This window comes from Eschscholzia californica, unplaced genomic scaffold (genome assembly GCF_041429995.1).
Source record: "Eschscholzia californica isolate CP2 unplaced genomic scaffold, dmEscCali1.0.p SCAF_2, whole genome shotgun sequence".
NCBI classification, from domain to species: Eukaryota; Viridiplantae; Streptophyta; class Magnoliopsida; order Ranunculales; family Papaveraceae; genus Eschscholzia; species Eschscholzia californica.
The window spans coordinates 46,567,350-46,584,587 of NW_028238309.1; the positions used below are offsets into that span (position 1 = coordinate 46,567,350).

Sequence of the window (17,238 nt, forward strand, 5' to 3'; positions counted from 1 at the left end):
CATGATGGTTGACATGTTCTAGTAGGGTTCATATAATTCCTGAGTGTCATAGGTGGATTTCCATCCCTGGCTTGGTTTAGATTTTCACCCATAGTGTCACTCAAAGAGAGATTGGCTAGAAGATTACTTAGATGAGTTTCTCTACTAATGAAACGACCTCTCTTATCACGATATCTATCGGGCATAAACTAGAGCCCAATGACCAAGGATATTCTCAAAATTTCGTTTTTTTTTTTTAATTTGAAAACCGAGGAATCACTACGAAGACCCTAGAGGAAAGCAAACACAATCAGTCTGACTCCACCAAGCAACCTAAACAGAATCTAGACAGACAAGTTGGTCAGATTCACCCTAAAAATCTAGACAGCTCCTACTTCGTTACAAAGCTTGAACTATAATTGTTATGAGGGTTACTCCGTCAAAGTAATATGGTCAAACAATTCTTGGTGACGACCAACGATGAACGTTGTGATAGCCGTCCAACCTTCGGTAGCGTTGCCTCTTCTCGGGGTGACCTTTTAAAAAATTGATTGACACTTTTCTTTGAGGAATGCCCAGATAAAAATTAAGTCCCTGAATTGTTTCAAAGATCCTATGAGCTCGAAACCTTAGGGGCTGATGTCTAATTCAGATTTTAGATTTTAGGTGAAGTTTGGGATCGTGAATGTTGTTACCTATTTGGGCAAGAGAACGGTGATGAAATCCATCTCCTATCTTTCAATTAGGTTATTGCCCTTACTAGAATGCTTACACTAAGCAATTCGATCAAAACAATTAGGCACACGAAACACGCAAATACCCACTGACAGGGGCTTCGTGGGTGATTAAAGAAATTACCCCCCGTTCAGGACGGGCGATGACCCTTGCAGACGACCCGGGCCACTCTCCCCTTGAGTGTTCCAACCCGAGGCTTCGTTTTGGTTTTCGGTTACAATATATAAAGCCCTCCAATTTAGGGTCAAAACTTTAATACCAAAAATAAAAACTAGAAAGTCTAAAAGTCTCTCTCTCACCAAAAATAAAAAAAATACTAAAAATAAAATGTAAATTTTCCTTCTTGAGCTCCTCTCCTTGTTGCGCCTTTTCCTTCGCTCCTTAGCGTTCTACACACCAAAAATGGAAAAGCACGTCAAAGTGTCCAAAAATAAAAACTTACCAAAAATAGAAATAAAATTAGATTCAATTCAAACTAAGTCCCCGGGAGCGGCGCCAAAAACTTGATGGGCCTAAAAAGTTTCCTAAATAGGTCTACACCCGCAAGTGCACGGGTGTCAAGTTGTAAAATTCCGGTAAGACCGGTTCGTTCCTCATAGACTAAGTCAAATTTCAATTCTAATCTTAAAACTATTAGGTCTTCAAAAGGTGGTTTGATTGATAATATTTTTTTTTTTTCAAATAATAAAAAGATAAACAATAATTAAAATTTTAAATAATACTAAAGTTGATATTCAGATAAAGGGAACCTAGGGTTTTCGAATCCGTCCTTCTAATAATTCTAACGATGATTCATTATGATTTAATTAGCAAATTCTTTATATAACTCAGATTTTTGGTCCATGAATGATTTAAAAATCCGGAAGATTTTATCATGAAAAACAAGAAAAAATTATTAACAAATCATATCGATAAAATTATTTATGAAGAAGTTCATCTAAAACCCAAGATAAAAGATTAGTTAATCATGATGAAAGATTTAAAGGTTAACTATATAAAATAGGGTTAATTCCGTTTTGACCCCTAATTTGTGACCAACTCGCCGTTTTGGCCCCTATAAGTGTCCGGGAGTTCGTTTTGGCCCCAAAAATACTTTTTGGTCAATTATTACATCATCAAGTTCTGACCATATATTTTATATTCCCCATCTACCCTCTCACCAAATTAAAATCAAATATGGGTCAAATCAACTAACCTAGTTATTATTACCCTATTTCATTCCCCAAGACTCTTTCTCTCTCTCCCATTAATTTCTACTTCTTTCTGTCTCTCCATTTCTTATCTCATCCACCATTGAAGAAGCTTTTTTCTCTTTATATTTCTCTCTCTCTCTCTACAGTTCAATGCCCATTATCACCATTAGTATGTAAAGAATCAAAATGTTTGATGTAGAAGAGCTTCTTAGAACCATTGATTCAGATATGAACTACAGTTTTTGCAACAGTAGAGAAGAAGATAAGAAGGATGCGAATTCAAGACAACTTGGGTATGGTGTGGATGAGGGTCAGGGTGGAGATTTATCATATAAAATGCAGAATCCTGATGCAAAATTACTTGGAAGCTTGAATCATATGGAAGGACTAGATTACAACTTCGATGAGATGGGGGTTTCCTGATCTGGGATTTTAAGAAGAGGTTTCTTCTTTTGGGTTTTGAGCAAAGGAGGGGTTCTCATTACTTATTCACTACTAAATCTCCTCACCACTTCCTATTTTCTGCTATTAACTTTGGAGATCCACACAACTTTGTAAAGAACATAAAGATGGAAGTACAAATTCTCCTCACCATCATTGGGTCCAGACATTGACTGCTACTATTGGTAAAATTTGTATTTTCTTAGAGCAACATTGCTATTGTGGATGAAATTTGGGGGCTGGGCTAATGAAAACTATTGTTATTGAAAATTGGAGAGATGAAGGGTAGTGGTGAGGTTATGATGAGAGATTGAGAACACGTGCATTTGAAATTGATGTTCTCCAAAGTTATATGTTGATTCTTTTGAATTTGCCAAGACTGTACCTGTGAAAAGAATATATATACCCACCATGAATTATCCATCAAGCAATCGGGGCCAGGACTAATGATAATTTAGTGGACACTGAACTGTAGAGAGAGAGAAATATAAAGAGAAATAAGCTTCTTCAATGGTGGATCAGATAGAGAGAAATGGAGAGAGAGAAAGAAGTATAAATTAATGGGAGAGAGAAAGAGTCTTGGGGAATGAAATAAGGTAATAATAACTAGGTTAGTTGATTTGACCCGTACTTGATTTTAATTTGGTGAGAGGGGTAGATTGGGAATACAGAATATATGGTCAAAACTTGATGATGTAATAACTGATCAAAAAGTATTTTTGGGGCCAAAACGAACTCCCGGACACTTATGGGGGCCAAAACGGTGAGTTGGTCACAAATTGGGGGCCAAAACGGAATTAACCCTATAAAATATGGAAGAAAAATAGAAAAAATTGAATTTCTTACTGATTTTCCAGCCAAACAGAGCCTTAGGGAAGTGATTTCCTTCTGACTTTCCACTGTTCTGCCAAACGCACCCTCTGGAAAAACGATTTTCTCGTCTTCCCGGAAATATTTTCCCTGTGAGAAAATTATTTTCTCACCTTCTCCAATTCTCTTTCTCTCTCTAAGCTTTCTGTTTCTTTTCTCTTAATCTCTTTAACTCTCTGTTAATCTCTCTCTCTCACTAAAAGAGATACACAAACAGTATGAAAGAATTAAAATCGATTTCTATTTCATTTTCAGCCGAATATTCTGTCTTTCTCTCTCTACAATATCTCTCTGTCTCTCTCTCTCTAACTTTCTCTCTTCCTCTGTAATCTCTCTCTATCTCTCTGTAATCTTTTCTCTCACTGAAACAAATTACAAAACCCAAGAAGAAGAATAAAGCTCGAGTGATTTTCAGCTCCAAAACCCGAATCGATGAAGATGATAAGAATAAATGATGATCTCGGTTTTTCTTTTTTTTTTCTCTTTTTCTGGCCGTGAGGAGATATATAACTCCAACTCCCTGTTTCTTCTTGTTATAAGCCGTGATGATCCTCTTCTCTCTCTAACTTCTATTTCCAGCTGAATGTTACCATCTCCTCTCATTATTTCCTTCCTTTCCCATATCTTTCCTTTTTGATTCTCCTTCTCTGCTTAAAAAATATCTCGGTTTCTATATAGAGAAGAGAACAAGTCTCTCTCTCTGAATTCTCTTCTATCCAAATCTTCTCCTTCCATAATCTGCCTTCTCTCGGTTAAAATCTTTCCTTTTCTCTCTCTAAGTGAAATCAGAGAAGAAAAGAAAGTTTAGTTTCCAAAATTCGTGGAAACTAACCCATGTGGTTGCTGGAGAGAGGAGTCGATAACGTGCACCGCGGCCATGCTAGAGATATTTCAACGCGAAGCAATAACCATGGGATCTAGGAGATCGTTCACCAACCGTCGGATCTTATGGACGCGCTAAGCTGCACTGTAACATAATGCTTCGGGGTACATGGAATTGTTGGCTCCTCGATATCCCTAAGTATAACCTTGTGTAACCGAAAATAGCCCGAGTATCTTTGCAACCGTCTGATTTGATTTTCTTCTTACGCGCCACGTGTTGCAACATCTGTGCTGACCTTTGGTCAACGTATTTGGACCCAAACTTTGACTCACTCTATCTTTCTCGTCGGGACTCCGATTCAACCTCTGTTTTCGCCAGTGGGTTTGTCTTGGATTCTTCTTTCACATGAGCACTAATAGTGACCAGAATACCCTTGTCATTAAAATGACCAAAATGTCCCTCAAGTATGTCTTCATCACGATGTTTTCGCATCGAACTCCGTAAATGAGACCTGAGGAAGAAAATCAAATAAATAATCAGAGTAACCGCTCGAACTGGACTAACTAACCCGAGTTAAGAGATTCAAACGAGACATGTTTCATGTCTCATCATGAAGCACATCATTCAGAGTCATGGTTTTTCCAGAAGTCATATTTAGAACAATCTTCCATTTTCCTACAATTATGGACGAAGAGTTGTTACCCATATACAGTTGTTCTCCTGTTTTTACTGGGTTATATGAAGAAAATTGTGACCTTTCTGAACCTATGTGTTTGGTGGCTCCTGTATCGAACCAACAATCTTTAGTGTTCGTCACTAAGTTGGTTTCAGTTACCATTGCACAAAAGTTCTCTGTTTCGACCACGTGAGCAAGATTGGGTCTGGGATGTTTAGTCGGGGGGTTAGGGTTAGGGTTTGCTTTCCTGTGTTTGTAGTCCTTGGCTAGGTGACCAGACTTACCACATACATAAAAAGGTTTAGAATTACCTTGGTTAGGCTTAGAACCAGCCCTTTTGAATTTAGAATTACCTTTCTTCCGCTGGTTAGAAGGTTTGTAATTGGTAAGTTTTTTCTTCTTTACCTCTTCCACGATGTGAGCTTTAGATACAAGTGAAGCAGCCACCTCATTTTTCTCCTGTTTCAGATGTTCTTCTTCAACCCTGATTTGAAGAATCAAGTATTGCATGTCAATGTCCTTCCTTTTGTGTCTGAGTTTCTTCTTGTACTCATTCCAACTGGGTGGTAGCTTTTCAATAACTGCAGCAACCTGGAAAGCCTCATCTATAACCATTCCCTCAGTTTTGATTTCATTTAGAATGAGCCTTAGTTCCTGAAATTGGCTTACTACAAATTTTTCATCTTCCATTTTGTAATCCAGAAATCGTCTTACTACGAACATCTTAATACCTGCATCTTCAGATATATATTTCTCTTATAGAGAGTCCTATAATTCTTTGGCAGTCTTAGTATGGCAGTAAATATCATATAAGATGTTATCTAAGCAGTTCAGAATATAGTTTCTGCATAGATAGTCAGCCTTATTCCAGGCCTCTACTGCTCCTGATCTACCAGGTTCATTTTCCCCCACAACAGTGGTAGCTGGTTCGGTTAAAACATAGTTTATATTCAAAGTGGTTAGAAAAAATAACATTTTTTGTTGCCATCTTTTGAAATTTTGACCATCGAATTTCTCTGGTTTTTCATTGCTCATCTTAAATTCCATTTTCAGTAAAACAGTAAATTGTTTTGGTCGATTTTAAAAAGGGAATGGTTTAAAGTCTTCAGATTGTTATGAAAATAGTATTAAAAACAGAATTGTAAAAGAAAAATTTCAATGAGCAATAAATAGTAAATTAAATAAGTGACTTATCTTTTTGCAGAGCTGAAATCAAGTATTAATTGAACCAACCAGAAAGAATGAACCTGCAATAAACCGTAGTAGAATAAAGGTGGAACAGAGGCACAAGTTTAACTCGCTTTCCTGAAGACTTTAAACGCCCCTGCTACCGTAGAATTAGGTATTGCTTTGCAGTATGTGAACGTAGTCCCCTAGGATTCAACTATTCCTTATCAAAATTAAAGAAGCAAACTTCAATTTTGATCTCTTGATCTTGACAGAATTTCGAAACAGAGAGAAGTAAACAGAGAACTGAGAGAGAGAGATGGAAGACGAAATATTTTTTGTGTGTTTTCCTTCTGGGAGTTTATCCCTATTTATAGAGTACGAAACCAGATCATAAGACCCTGGGTTGTTTTGATCCAACGATGGAGAAAAAGTAGCCAGTAGAGGTCTGAGAAAATTAAGGAAGTGGACTCTTTCCACTAGCCAGTAGTGGAAGAAAAAGTCTGAGAAACTTAAGGCAATGGACTCTTTCCACTAGCCAGTAGGGGAGGAAAAGGTCAGAGAAAAATTAGGGCATTTCTCTGGTAGACCAAGACCGAGACCTAGACCGAGTCCGGGTCCGGGTTCCGGGTCGGGTCGGGTCGGTGGCCCGACCAGCGAGGGTGTGAAAGGTATAAATATAAGTGTGCCTAAGGTAAGGGTGCCTCTAAAAAGTGATGGGTCTCTCCTCCGGAGAGCACTATTGTAACCCCAAGGGTCACACCCCTTTACACCCAACTTTATCCTTATAAACACAAGTTTGTTTTTCTCTTTGAGAGATGTGGGACTAAAGTAATTTGTGTTGTGAAAGTCTCTTTAGCTCAATAGAAGTAGTTATTAGATTTTATTCAAATCCTACTACTAACAGATTGATTTATACTTAGAGACTGTGTTTATATCAGTTACCGGATCTTGGAGACTTCATTGTTTAATGAGAAATCGAACTTGTATTTGCTGATTAGTCCTGACAATTGGAGAACATGTAAGTTAGAATTTAAAAGGTCCAATCTTTTCCTTTTACTTGCTGAAATTAAGTTTCTAATTAGGTTAAAATTTATGAATTTTAAACCCTTACTTTCTTTCTTCTTGTTTGATTTAGAGAGAGAGAGAGAGAGAAAATAAAATATATATATTTTAGAGAGGGAAAGAGGAGCGATAAATCTTTTTATTTAATGTTTGAAGGTCGTCGGTCGGAAAAATTTTCGGCAGGCGACCTTCGCCGGTGAAGATGGTGAGGTGGCGTGAAGATGAGGTGCTAGAGAGAGGTGATGAGATGGAGGAGAGAGAGGTGATGACTGATTAACGGAGTTATAACGGTAACTGAAAAAGGGTGCCATCTGAGTATTTTTGATAAAGTAGGGGGCTAGGCAGGAAACCGGTCATAAAGTTGGGGGCTATTTGGGAAATAACTCATTTAAAATTGATCTTTTTTGTTACTCCGTCAGTCATATTTGATGGAGTAAAAGAAAAAAAATTGTTGATCATCGCCGGCAGGTGGTTGACCGACCATCCGCCAACGACAATTTTCCGAAGAAGAAAGTGATCAAAGACAAAGAAATTACTCCTTTCGTCCCATTTTGTTGGGTCTTATTAGGGGTGAGCAACGGTCGATTTTTTTCGGTTTTGGCTCGAGCCGAAGCCGAACCTATAAGTGGCGGTTTGACTAAATCGTCGGTCGAAGTCGAGCCGATCATTCGACTGGCCGACATGATTCGACTCGATTTGGTTCGGCTCGGTTGAGTTCGATTGATCGGTTTAACTGAGCACAATTTAGAGAAAACTGTAAACTAATGTTATTCATTTCATTGCATATACCGAAAATAAAAATTAAGAATCCATCGTGCTTTTCAACCATTACATATGCCGAAAATAAAAAATAAAAATTAATCGTACTTTCGACCATTACAAAAAAAAGTAGAAGTGCGAATACAAAATCTATAATTTTAAGTTACTAACTAAGAATAGGTTGTGGTAAATAGAAAATCACTGAAAACTTACCTTTAAAACCTTTCAATCAAGTTGAATAGGTGGTTGATGAAGCCGACAACAACAACTGGATAGGAGGACGGATAGTAGTATGGAAGACTTGATTAGGGGTTTTCTAAATTTTTCCTTTTTAGTTTAACACTTTCTAACTTTACAAAATTATTAATTCATTTTTCCTTAGGGTTTGGTCGGTTCGGTTTGAGTGGTTTATAGAAACACAAGTCGAGGCCAAACCATACCGATTTTGTTATCGATTTTTCGATCGAACCGAGTCGAACGTTGATCGGTTTGGCCCAAAAACCAATCGGTGCGGTTCGACTTGGTTTGGTTCGGTTTTTGCTCGCCCCTAGGTCTTAATCCTTTAAAGGAAGTCTCAAAATGTTTGTCCACTTACTTTAAATAAGACTCATTTATTACTAATTTTATCGTCATTTCTCAATCTAACCTTACTTTTAATAAGTTGGATCTCTTAAAAGGTCAAACAAATTGGGATGGAAGGAGTACTAATTTTGAATAGAAGGGTAAAAAAGAAAAGAGATGTCTAAGAAATATGAAAAAGGGGTGATATTGGAAGCTAAGTCAACCCTAGGGGCCATTTTGGTGAGTTGGTCATCTTTAGGGGCGAAAATGGAATTAACCCTACATCTTAAACTATATATTCTTCGTTGTACTCATCCCCAAACCCTAAACCCAGCAAATCCGCGGCATCACGCCTCTACCGAAGGTATGTCAAAACCTAAGTTCACAAATCTTCATAAACTGTATTATATCAAAATTGCATTTGGATTAGCTTAAAGTTTTAGTCGATCTAACGAACCCTTTTCTTACCATTAGGGTTTAAACAGGTAAAGTAGAGCTTCTTTAGCATACAATGGCTCCTCCTTCCAAAGGTACTACTTTCCTCATCATTAATATCTGACACTCTAGATGTAGTTAAATCTTATCTGTTGCATTTTTAGGTTTATATTTCACTAAACTTTCAGATTGTTCTTTTCAGTTCTTCATATATGTTTGCCCTTTTCTAGATTTATTGGTGTTTTTTTTTTTTGTAAATCATTTTGATGGTTGAAAGTTTCTGATTTGGTTGTGGTTTGTCTGAAATGATTCTGTAGAAAACTTTTGTAAGTCCTTGTAGTATTTAATTTTCATTAGAAACATTATCTAACAAGCTTTGAGAAGAAAGATTAGCATTGCTGGTTTTGCTGCTTGTAACGAAACCCTTCGTTCCATCTTCTCAAGTATTTTACAATTTCTTTGTGTTAATTTCATTTGGGAAGAGAGAACAATGGGATTTGTGAGATATAAATCGATCATGTCAATGTTAAATGTAGGTTTAATGGGTAATATCCCTTGAACTAATGTATCTTCATAGTTCAGAGAACCATCGGCAATACCTCAATATTATATAGTCTTCTGTTGTTCATCTTATATGGGTTTTTTCGTGGGGTTTGGTTAGCACTTGATATTCAGAGAACCATCGGCAATACCTCAATATTATATAGTCTTCTGTTGTTCATCTTATATGGGTTTGTTTGTGGGGTTTGGTTAGCACTTGATACATATTTGAACATTTCGATGAAACCCTAGTAGGCAATTCCGAAGAAAATTTCTTCTTTTAATTATTTCCCTTCCACATACATTTATCCATGATAGAAATCTTCCCCATCACTTTCTTTCCCATATGTATGAATATTTAATTTATTTAGTTTACCATGGTTTTCGTCGTTTTCGTAATTGGATTTTTGAACTTTCCAGTCTTTGTTTATATTATGATTACATAGCGGAATTCATTATCCAATTTGTCGGCTTTTCCTGCCAGTCCAAATTTGAACTGTTCTTCTTATGTTACTCAGTTGCAACAAAGAAAGCTGATCCTAAGGCACAGGCCTTGAAAGCTGCCAAGGCAGTTAAATCAGGTGCCTCAACACTGAAAAAGAAGGCAAAGAAGATCAGGACATCAGTCACGTTCCATCGCCCAAAGACACTTAAGACTGAAAGAAACCCCAAGTACCCTCGAATCAGTGCACCTCCGAGGAACAAGCTCGACCACTATCAGATCCTAAAATACCCACTCACAACTGAATCTGCAATGAAGAAGATTGAGGACAACAACACTCTGGTTTTCATTGTCGATATTCGTGCAGACAAGAAGAAGATCAAAGCTGCTGTGAAGAAGATGTACGATATTCAAACGAAGAAAGTTAATACCTTGATCAGGTTAACCTCTATCCTTCTATTTTACGTTTTGGTGATTTACGATGTTCACTTGGCAAAATTTTATAAATTTATATCTTGAAAAAAGGCATGAGTTTGATCTTTGTGCACTTGTATCTGTTTTGTGAATTTCAGGCCTGACGGAACCAAGAAAGCTTATGTTAGATTGACTCCAGATTTCGATGCATTGGATGTGGCCAACAAGATTGGTATAATCTAAGTTTAACTTATTCTTCTGTGGATTATCAGTTAAGCAAGCCTGAAGCAGAAATACCGAACTTGCTTTTTTTTCGTTTAGTGAATTGTCTAGAAATTTTGGTGAAGGCATTTGCAGAAATGGTCTTTTTAGTTTATATCTGGTTTTGCAGTACATGAACTGCTAATGAAATCGATTAACTTTTGCTTTGATCTTGTAAGTTTTTCATTCTACTTTTTGGTGCTAGATATATGGTTGAAGACCCTGCTTATTCGAAAAATAATTGATGGTAATTTTATGAGACAACTTATAATTCAAAATGGGCCACTAAGACGAGATGGTCATGGGGATGAGAGAGATAACTAAATACCTAATACTTATATTTTGTAGGAGAGAGAGATAACTAAATAACCTAACACTATATCTGGCCGTTGGTATTCAAAGAGCAAATATGAGCAATTGGTCACAAATATGCCCCAATACTAACCAAACCCCACGAAAAAACTAAACTGAAAACATTTTATGGTAAGCTGTTTTTTTTTTCTTTTTCTGATGAGAAGGTAAGATGGGTTTGTAGATGTAAGATGATTTCTTTTACAGTGGTTCCTAAGAAAATCAGATATAAAGTCAAATCATTTTTCTTTCAAAATTCTGTTAAAAAATGGCAGTATTGATAGACAATTTTTAAAGAAGAAAGACTAAAGGAAAAACTTCAAAAGAACCACAACACCTACAATCTTCATTGTTAAATGCATTTATAGGTCGAAATCTTCACAGTTAAAAACATCTACTGATTGAAATTTTAGAAATTTTGTAGACAGTCAAGAAAACGAAAACTTTTCATTTTCCTCAAGTAGCATCATAAATGATTTACCTTACATCCAGAACTGTTACGAGTATAATGGTTTTTGGTAGTTGGGTACATCATGAATGTCTACCTTTTCCATTATTGAAGTCTCTTGAATATCCAACTACTCCATTACTCAAATGTCAACATCCCCATTGATGTAACAAAAATGAATTTCTTAAGTGATGTTTTAAGTTTTGGTGGTATTTGTGATGGATAGTTGTAGATTATTGTTGGGGTAGTTGGGCATTTAGAGGGTAGGGTTTGGAGATGAATAGGACAAAAACTATCTTTTAATTCTATATCATTTTCGATCCAATCCTTAAAAGGATTTCATTTGAGACCCTAAGGTAATATGTAAATACCAAAAATTTACTTAAAAGAGGAGCAAAATTGAATTCTTTTTTTTGCACTATACACAACCCACCATTGCTCTTTAAATACCAGGGGCCTTATATCTTATAATTCTTACAACAACTGTTCTTTGATCCTGATATTTAATTGGAATCTATTATTAGCAACAATTGAGTTTGACCCTGACATTAAAACAGATCTAGTTTAGACAATGTGAGATATTCATGGACTTAATATTATTATAGTCTGATTGATTCTTCAGCCTCCAATGACAGTCTCAGATCATAGCAAGAACAGCCTAACATCCATCACCAGCAACCAGAGTTTCTTCCTTAGTTGGCTTCTCTCTCTATCTCTAAAGTCAACTTCATTCACTTATTTCTCTCTTGACTCTCTTTTGTCACATTCTTCAATTATTCTATTTCACTTCCTAAACAGAACACACAGTTCAATTATCTTTTCATCCAATTTCACTTCAAATTTCTGTCACTTGCTTGAATAAAGAGATGGGTATTCTAAATTTGTTCTGATCAATGTGAATGAAGAGATGGGTAGTTCTAATTTCTTCAATTTCATCTCTCTTTCATGCTTCTTCTCCTTCTTCTTCTTGGATAGATCTGTTTCCTCTGCTTTTGTTCCTGTTGATAATTTTTTGTTTGATTGTGGAGGAACTAAAACTTCAAAACTTGAAGATGGTCGAATATTCGAACCAGATTCAAAGAATTTCAATCTGGGTTTATCACCAAATTCCGACATTGTTGTTTCTGATACTACTGTAAATCTAGAACATTCAAGTCTGTACAAAACTGCTAGGGTTTTTAAAGTTACTTCAATTTATACCATCAAAACTAGACAGATCGGTCGACATTGGTTAAGGTTGCATTTCTATCCTGTTAATGATCCCCATTATGACCTAAAATCCTCTGTTTTCTCTGTTATTGCTAATGGAATTATACTCTTTCATGAATTCTCATTTTCAAAGTCATCCAAGAATCAAACTCATTTTACCAAAGAATTTGTGATCAATGTGGGTAGTTCAAGCTCGAATTCATTAGTCTTAACATTTTCTCCATCCGAAAAATCGATAGCATTCATCAATGGGATAGAGGTTATATCTGTACCGAATAAACTATTTACGTCTTCTATTACCCCTATTCCTTTAGCTCATCAGATTAAGATCTCAAATCATACAGCATTTGAGACGATTTATCGAGTTAACATGGGAGGGCCTCCATTAACGGCGAAGAATGATACACTATGGAGAACTTGGGTATCTGACCAACAATTCCTGGTTCATCCTGCTTCTGCCCGAAATATCTCTGTAAACCCTAGTTTGATCAAGTACCCAACTGGAACATCTGTTGAAGTTGCTCCGAATTCGGTTTATTCAACAGCTCAAGAAATGGCGGAAGCGAATGTAAGTGATCAAAGGTTTAACATTTCATGGGTATTTGAAGTTGATCATGGATTTTCATACTTCATTAGACTGCATTTCTGTGATTTTATAAGTCAATCTCTTAGAAACCTGGTCTTCAATGTTTATATCGACAACCACCCTGCTATAAATTCCTTAGATTTATCTACTAGAACAAACGAGTTATCTGCAGCTTATTATATCGATTTTGTAAGCAAAGTTTCGAGACATTCAGATAAGATACTAGTTCAAGTAGGACCTCCCACTATGAGAAATCACCCACCTAATGCTATCTTGAATGGGTTAGAAATCATGAAAATAAGCAATACTAAGAACAGTTTGGATCCAGCTTTTCTTACAGATCATACTAGTATAAAGACTCACAAGAAGAATAAAGTGGTGATGATACTGGTTATTGTGTGTTCTATAGTGGGATCTGCAATTTTGATGCTAATTATAGCTGTTTCCTATTTATATTTCCAACGCCCGAAGAAGCAAAACCCCGATCACTCGATCTGGTTATCGCTCCCGACCCACGCAGGCAATTCAGAGAGCAAGGTTTCGGTTAGAAGTTATTCGTCAATATCGCCTTCTTTTGGTTTAGGCCGTGTTCTTTCATTTTCAGAGATACGTGAAGCTACAAAAAACTTTGACGAAAATCTTGTTCTCGGAGTTGGAGGATTTGGAAAGGTTTATAAAGGAGTTTTAGAAAATGGGGTTATAGTTGCTATAAAACGTGGAAACTCCCGATCTCAACAAGGACTCGTTGAGTTTAGAACAGAAATTGCTATGCTCTCACAACTTCGACATCGACACTTAGTTTCACTAATAGGATACTGTGAAGAACTTAATGAAATGATCCTTGTTTATGAGTTCATGGCTAAGGGACCTCTCCGAAATCACCTATACGGGTCGGATCTTCCATCACTTTCATGGAAACAAAGACTTGAAATCTGCATTGGAGCGGCAAAAGGTTTACACTATCTTCACACCGGTGCATCAGATAGTATTATTCATCGAGATGTTAAAACAACTAATATCCTACTTGATGAGAACTTCACGGCAAAAGTTGCAGATTTCGGGTTATCGAAGTTAGGTCCTACATTGGATCAAACCCACGTAAGTACTGCCGTGAAAGGAAGCTTCGGATATCTAGACCCAGAATACTATCGTCGACAACAATTAACTGAGAAATCCGATGTTTATTCGTTTGGGGTGGTGCTATTGGAGGTTTTGTGTGCTCGGCCGGCGATAAATCCATCTCTCCCAAGAGAACAAAAGAACATAGCAGAATGGGCAATGCATTGGCAAAAGAAGGGACAACTCGAGAAGCTAATTGATCCTCATCTCATTGGACTAGTAAATCTTGATTCTCTCAGAAAATTTGGTGAAACAGCAAAGAAATGTTTAGCTGAATATGGAACTGACAGACCAACAATGGGTGATGTTCTATGGAACTTAGAATATGCTCTTCAGCTCCAAGAGGCTTCAACATTATCAGTTGCAGAAAGTAACAGTGAAAACCATATCCCTGATTTACCAGATTCTATTCCTCGGATGGAGTCTGTCGATCGTGATAGTGAAGAAATGTCGGTGAACTAGACTGAATCACCAAAAGTACAGTTCTCTGATAAATTATGGATAAAACTGGCTACATCTGTGGGAATGAAGAATGATGTAGAGACCTCGACGATCTAGGCTGGGTAGAGAGAGAGAGATGGGGTGACAGGAATCAAACTGCAGACCAGTACTGATGAGCTATGTCGAGTGACTTTCGATAAATGGACTAGCCAACTGCAGGTGACCTATTATCTTTCCAAGTAATTGTAATTATACCCTTGTGCTCATTTACATAGTATAACTGTATCTTTTGCGATATCAAAATATTTGTTTAGAAGAGATTTTGTATTTGTCAAAGTTCTTCCTTATTCAAACAAGAGGTAAAACAAAATGTTCCCACAGGATAAAAACCTATATGAATAGATAATCTGTCATAAAAGAATCAGTCACAAATACAATATTCGATACAGAATACTGCACTAAATATGTTCCTGGTACGAGGGTGTAAGAAGAGTGTAAAAATAAAGTACCCCCAAATATGGAAGTGTATATGGTTTTAAGAATAAGGTGAGTAGAACACACAATTTAATGGTCTTTGCACAAGTACAACAACTTCAAGCATTCTGGAGTCGCATTATAATAGTAGAGGGATGTCTAATTTCACAGCGTGTGCTAGTCGAGAATAGTCCCACATAGCGGAAACTTAGTGTGTAAACTAAATACTCGTAATAATTGGTTTTGAGTTGGAAGAACAAGAAGTCAGGAACTTAGTACCTATATCTGCAGTAGAAGCTCTAATTCTTCTTCTTCTCATGGCGTTTGCCTAGCTTAGATCGTCGTTGCTTGAATAAATGTAGGTAAAGCTTCAACCACAAAAATGGATAGCATACAACCACAACCTGGAAAATAAAACCGTCCAAATCCCTTAGCAAGACGAAAAGAAACAAACACATACACCCTTTTTCCTACCTTTTTTCATTTTCAACTCTGAGAAGTAGCTCAACTTGTCCGGCAAAGGGGTTTACTATACTCCCCACGAGTCAGCTCATCAGTACGATTCTTCTCAAGGCTACTAAGGTATAAACCCAGCCATTTACACTTTGAGACCTAGTAAATTATTTGAGGTACATCGGTATAAACGGAATGCATTTTTTACGTACCACGACAAAAGAATAGTAACTGAAGGGGAATCCACTAAAGAAATCAGCATAGAGGTTGTTCTTCTTTATAAATGGAAGTGCTTGGCACATTAGCCACACTACATAAAAAAAAAATCAGATGTCAACACACACAATATCAACTATTGGGGACAAGAAAAGACAAGCGAATCAGATTTACTGGGAACAGCGAAGAAGATGAATTTGGGTTGTGTGGGACTTACTTTCTCCAACTGCCATACCAAGAGGATACAATACGATGAATGCAGTATACCTAGGAGACAAAGAAATGGATTCGTTTTGCTTAAAAGTCAAATTCAAGTTCATGTAAAAGCACAAATTGTTCATTGTCCTGAAAACATGAGAATTTCTCGACTAACCTGAGATAGGTAACCCAAAAAGGACAAATTCCTGCACAAGTCAGAGCATATTGCGAGTATCTGATTACCTACGTTAGCATAAAGGATTCGAATGGGAAATTTCAGTGACTCGCCATGAATATTAAGACACGAACATACTGAAATTTTTTACTACAACCCAGACAGTTTACTAAGAGAGTATAAAAAATAAACCTCGCTTAGACTCCACGCGAAAAATGTTATAAAAACAGATGGAAGCTCCTGAACCTTCATTTTAAGAAGAAAAAAAAAACTACATCATGAAGTTAAAGTAACAAACAATAAGATAAGTATTTGCATCCATCAGAGGGTTTTACTGAAACTTTGAGTACTACAATAGAGATAGATGGTTTTGAACCTCGACGATGTTTCGGAGGATTGCTAATAAGAAATGAGTTCTTCCTCCCCATTGCATTAAAGGAAGTAGTATTCCACTTGGAACAATGCCTGATATTTAAAAGAAAACAATGACTCAAGTGTAAAAAAGAAGTGCACATTTTTGTAATTAAGGTAATATAAAACTCACCAATGGCCCCATGTAGAACTTCCAAGAAGGAGATTGTTTGTAGAAAACCTTCAAGATGGAAACAAAATTGTCACAAGTAAACAAAATTGCAACTTCCATTCACATTTTTCACAAGTGTTATAATCAGATCACTATCCCTTTAATGAGGCTCAATGTAACAAACTTATGCTAAACTTAAGATAATAATGTATAAAATTAATAAAACAGTATTTACTTTGAAAAATTATAATATTTATATATAGCTTACAATAATATATAAAATTAATATACACAATTTTACTTACAGATAAGATCACCAGAAGAGGCATATGCTCCATTAAAAGACTTGGTGGAAACAAAATTGCTACAAATTCTAGAGAGAGAAACAGCCCTGCCAAACAAACAAGGAGAGAAGGTTGAGAGAGAGAGAGAAAGGTAGAGTGAGAGAGTGTGTGAAACCTACCATCCAAAGGCTTGAAGAGAATTATAAGCTAACAGATACAATTTTGATACTCCTCCCATTTTTTTTTTCTTCTTTCTCTACTTTATTGGAGCATTTCTCCTCTTTATCCCCAAGCCAACGCCTCTGAGAATAAAGCACGTGATGTCACGTGACTTTATAGAATGCTATGTATGCCTACTTTTTGGGACGGAGGGGGATCTATCTATATTTATTTTTTGGTT

The 17,238-nt window shown here is 36.5% G+C and overlaps 3 protein-coding genes and 1 pseudogene across 4 annotated transcripts in view; 2 read left to right on the plus strand and 2 right to left on the minus strand.

Annotated features, from left to right (window-relative positions):
• Positions 1-4,639: 4,639 nt before the first annotated feature.
• On the minus strand, positions 4,640-5,407 carry LOC147558413 (uncharacterized). Its single transcript, XM_086659015.1, has one exon. The coding sequence runs from the start codon at positions 5,405-5,407 to the stop codon at positions 4,640-4,642; it is 768 nt and encodes a 255-aa protein (XP_086515141.1).
• Positions 5,408-8,548: 3,141 nt separating this feature from the next.
• On the plus strand, positions 8,549-10,531 carry LOC147558414 (large ribosomal subunit protein uL23-like). Its single transcript, XM_086660073.1, has 4 exons — positions 8,549-8,633; positions 8,744-8,799; positions 9,763-10,126; positions 10,259-10,531. Exons 2-4 carry the CDS (start codon positions 8,781-8,783, stop codon positions 10,341-10,343), a joined length of 468 nt encoding a protein of 155 aa, XP_086516199.1. The 5' UTR covers positions 8,549-8,633; positions 8,744-8,780; the 3' UTR covers positions 10,344-10,531.
• Positions 10,532-12,067: 1,536 nt separating this feature from the next.
• LOC147558415 (receptor-like protein kinase THESEUS 1 pseudogene) lies at positions 12,068-14,895 on the plus strand (annotated as a pseudogene). The gene has a single exon (XR_015234375.1). The product of XR_015234375.1 is annotated as a receptor-like protein kinase THESEUS 1 pseudogene (transcript).
• Positions 14,896-17,238, minus strand: part of LOC147558416 (Protein-tyrosine phosphatase-like, PTPLA) — a 46,055-nt gene continuing 43,712 nt past the window's right edge. The window contains exons 2-10 of the mRNA XM_086660075.1: positions 17,018-17,219; positions 16,860-16,945; positions 16,576-16,623; positions 16,408-16,496; positions 16,224-16,277; positions 16,032-16,099; positions 15,876-15,925; positions 15,655-15,752; positions 14,896-15,393 (exon numbers count right to left, since the gene is read on the minus strand). Coding sequence (XP_086516201.1) covers positions 15,289-15,393; positions 15,655-15,752; positions 15,876-15,925; positions 16,032-16,099; positions 16,224-16,277; positions 16,408-16,496; positions 16,576-16,623; positions 16,860-16,945; positions 17,018-17,076 — 657 coding nt within the window. The 5' untranslated portion in view covers positions 17,077-17,219 and the 3' untranslated portion in view covers positions 14,896-15,288. The remainder of the gene's footprint in view (positions 15,394-15,654; positions 15,753-15,875; positions 15,926-16,031; positions 16,100-16,223; positions 16,278-16,407; positions 16,497-16,575; positions 16,624-16,859; positions 16,946-17,017; positions 17,220-17,238) is intronic.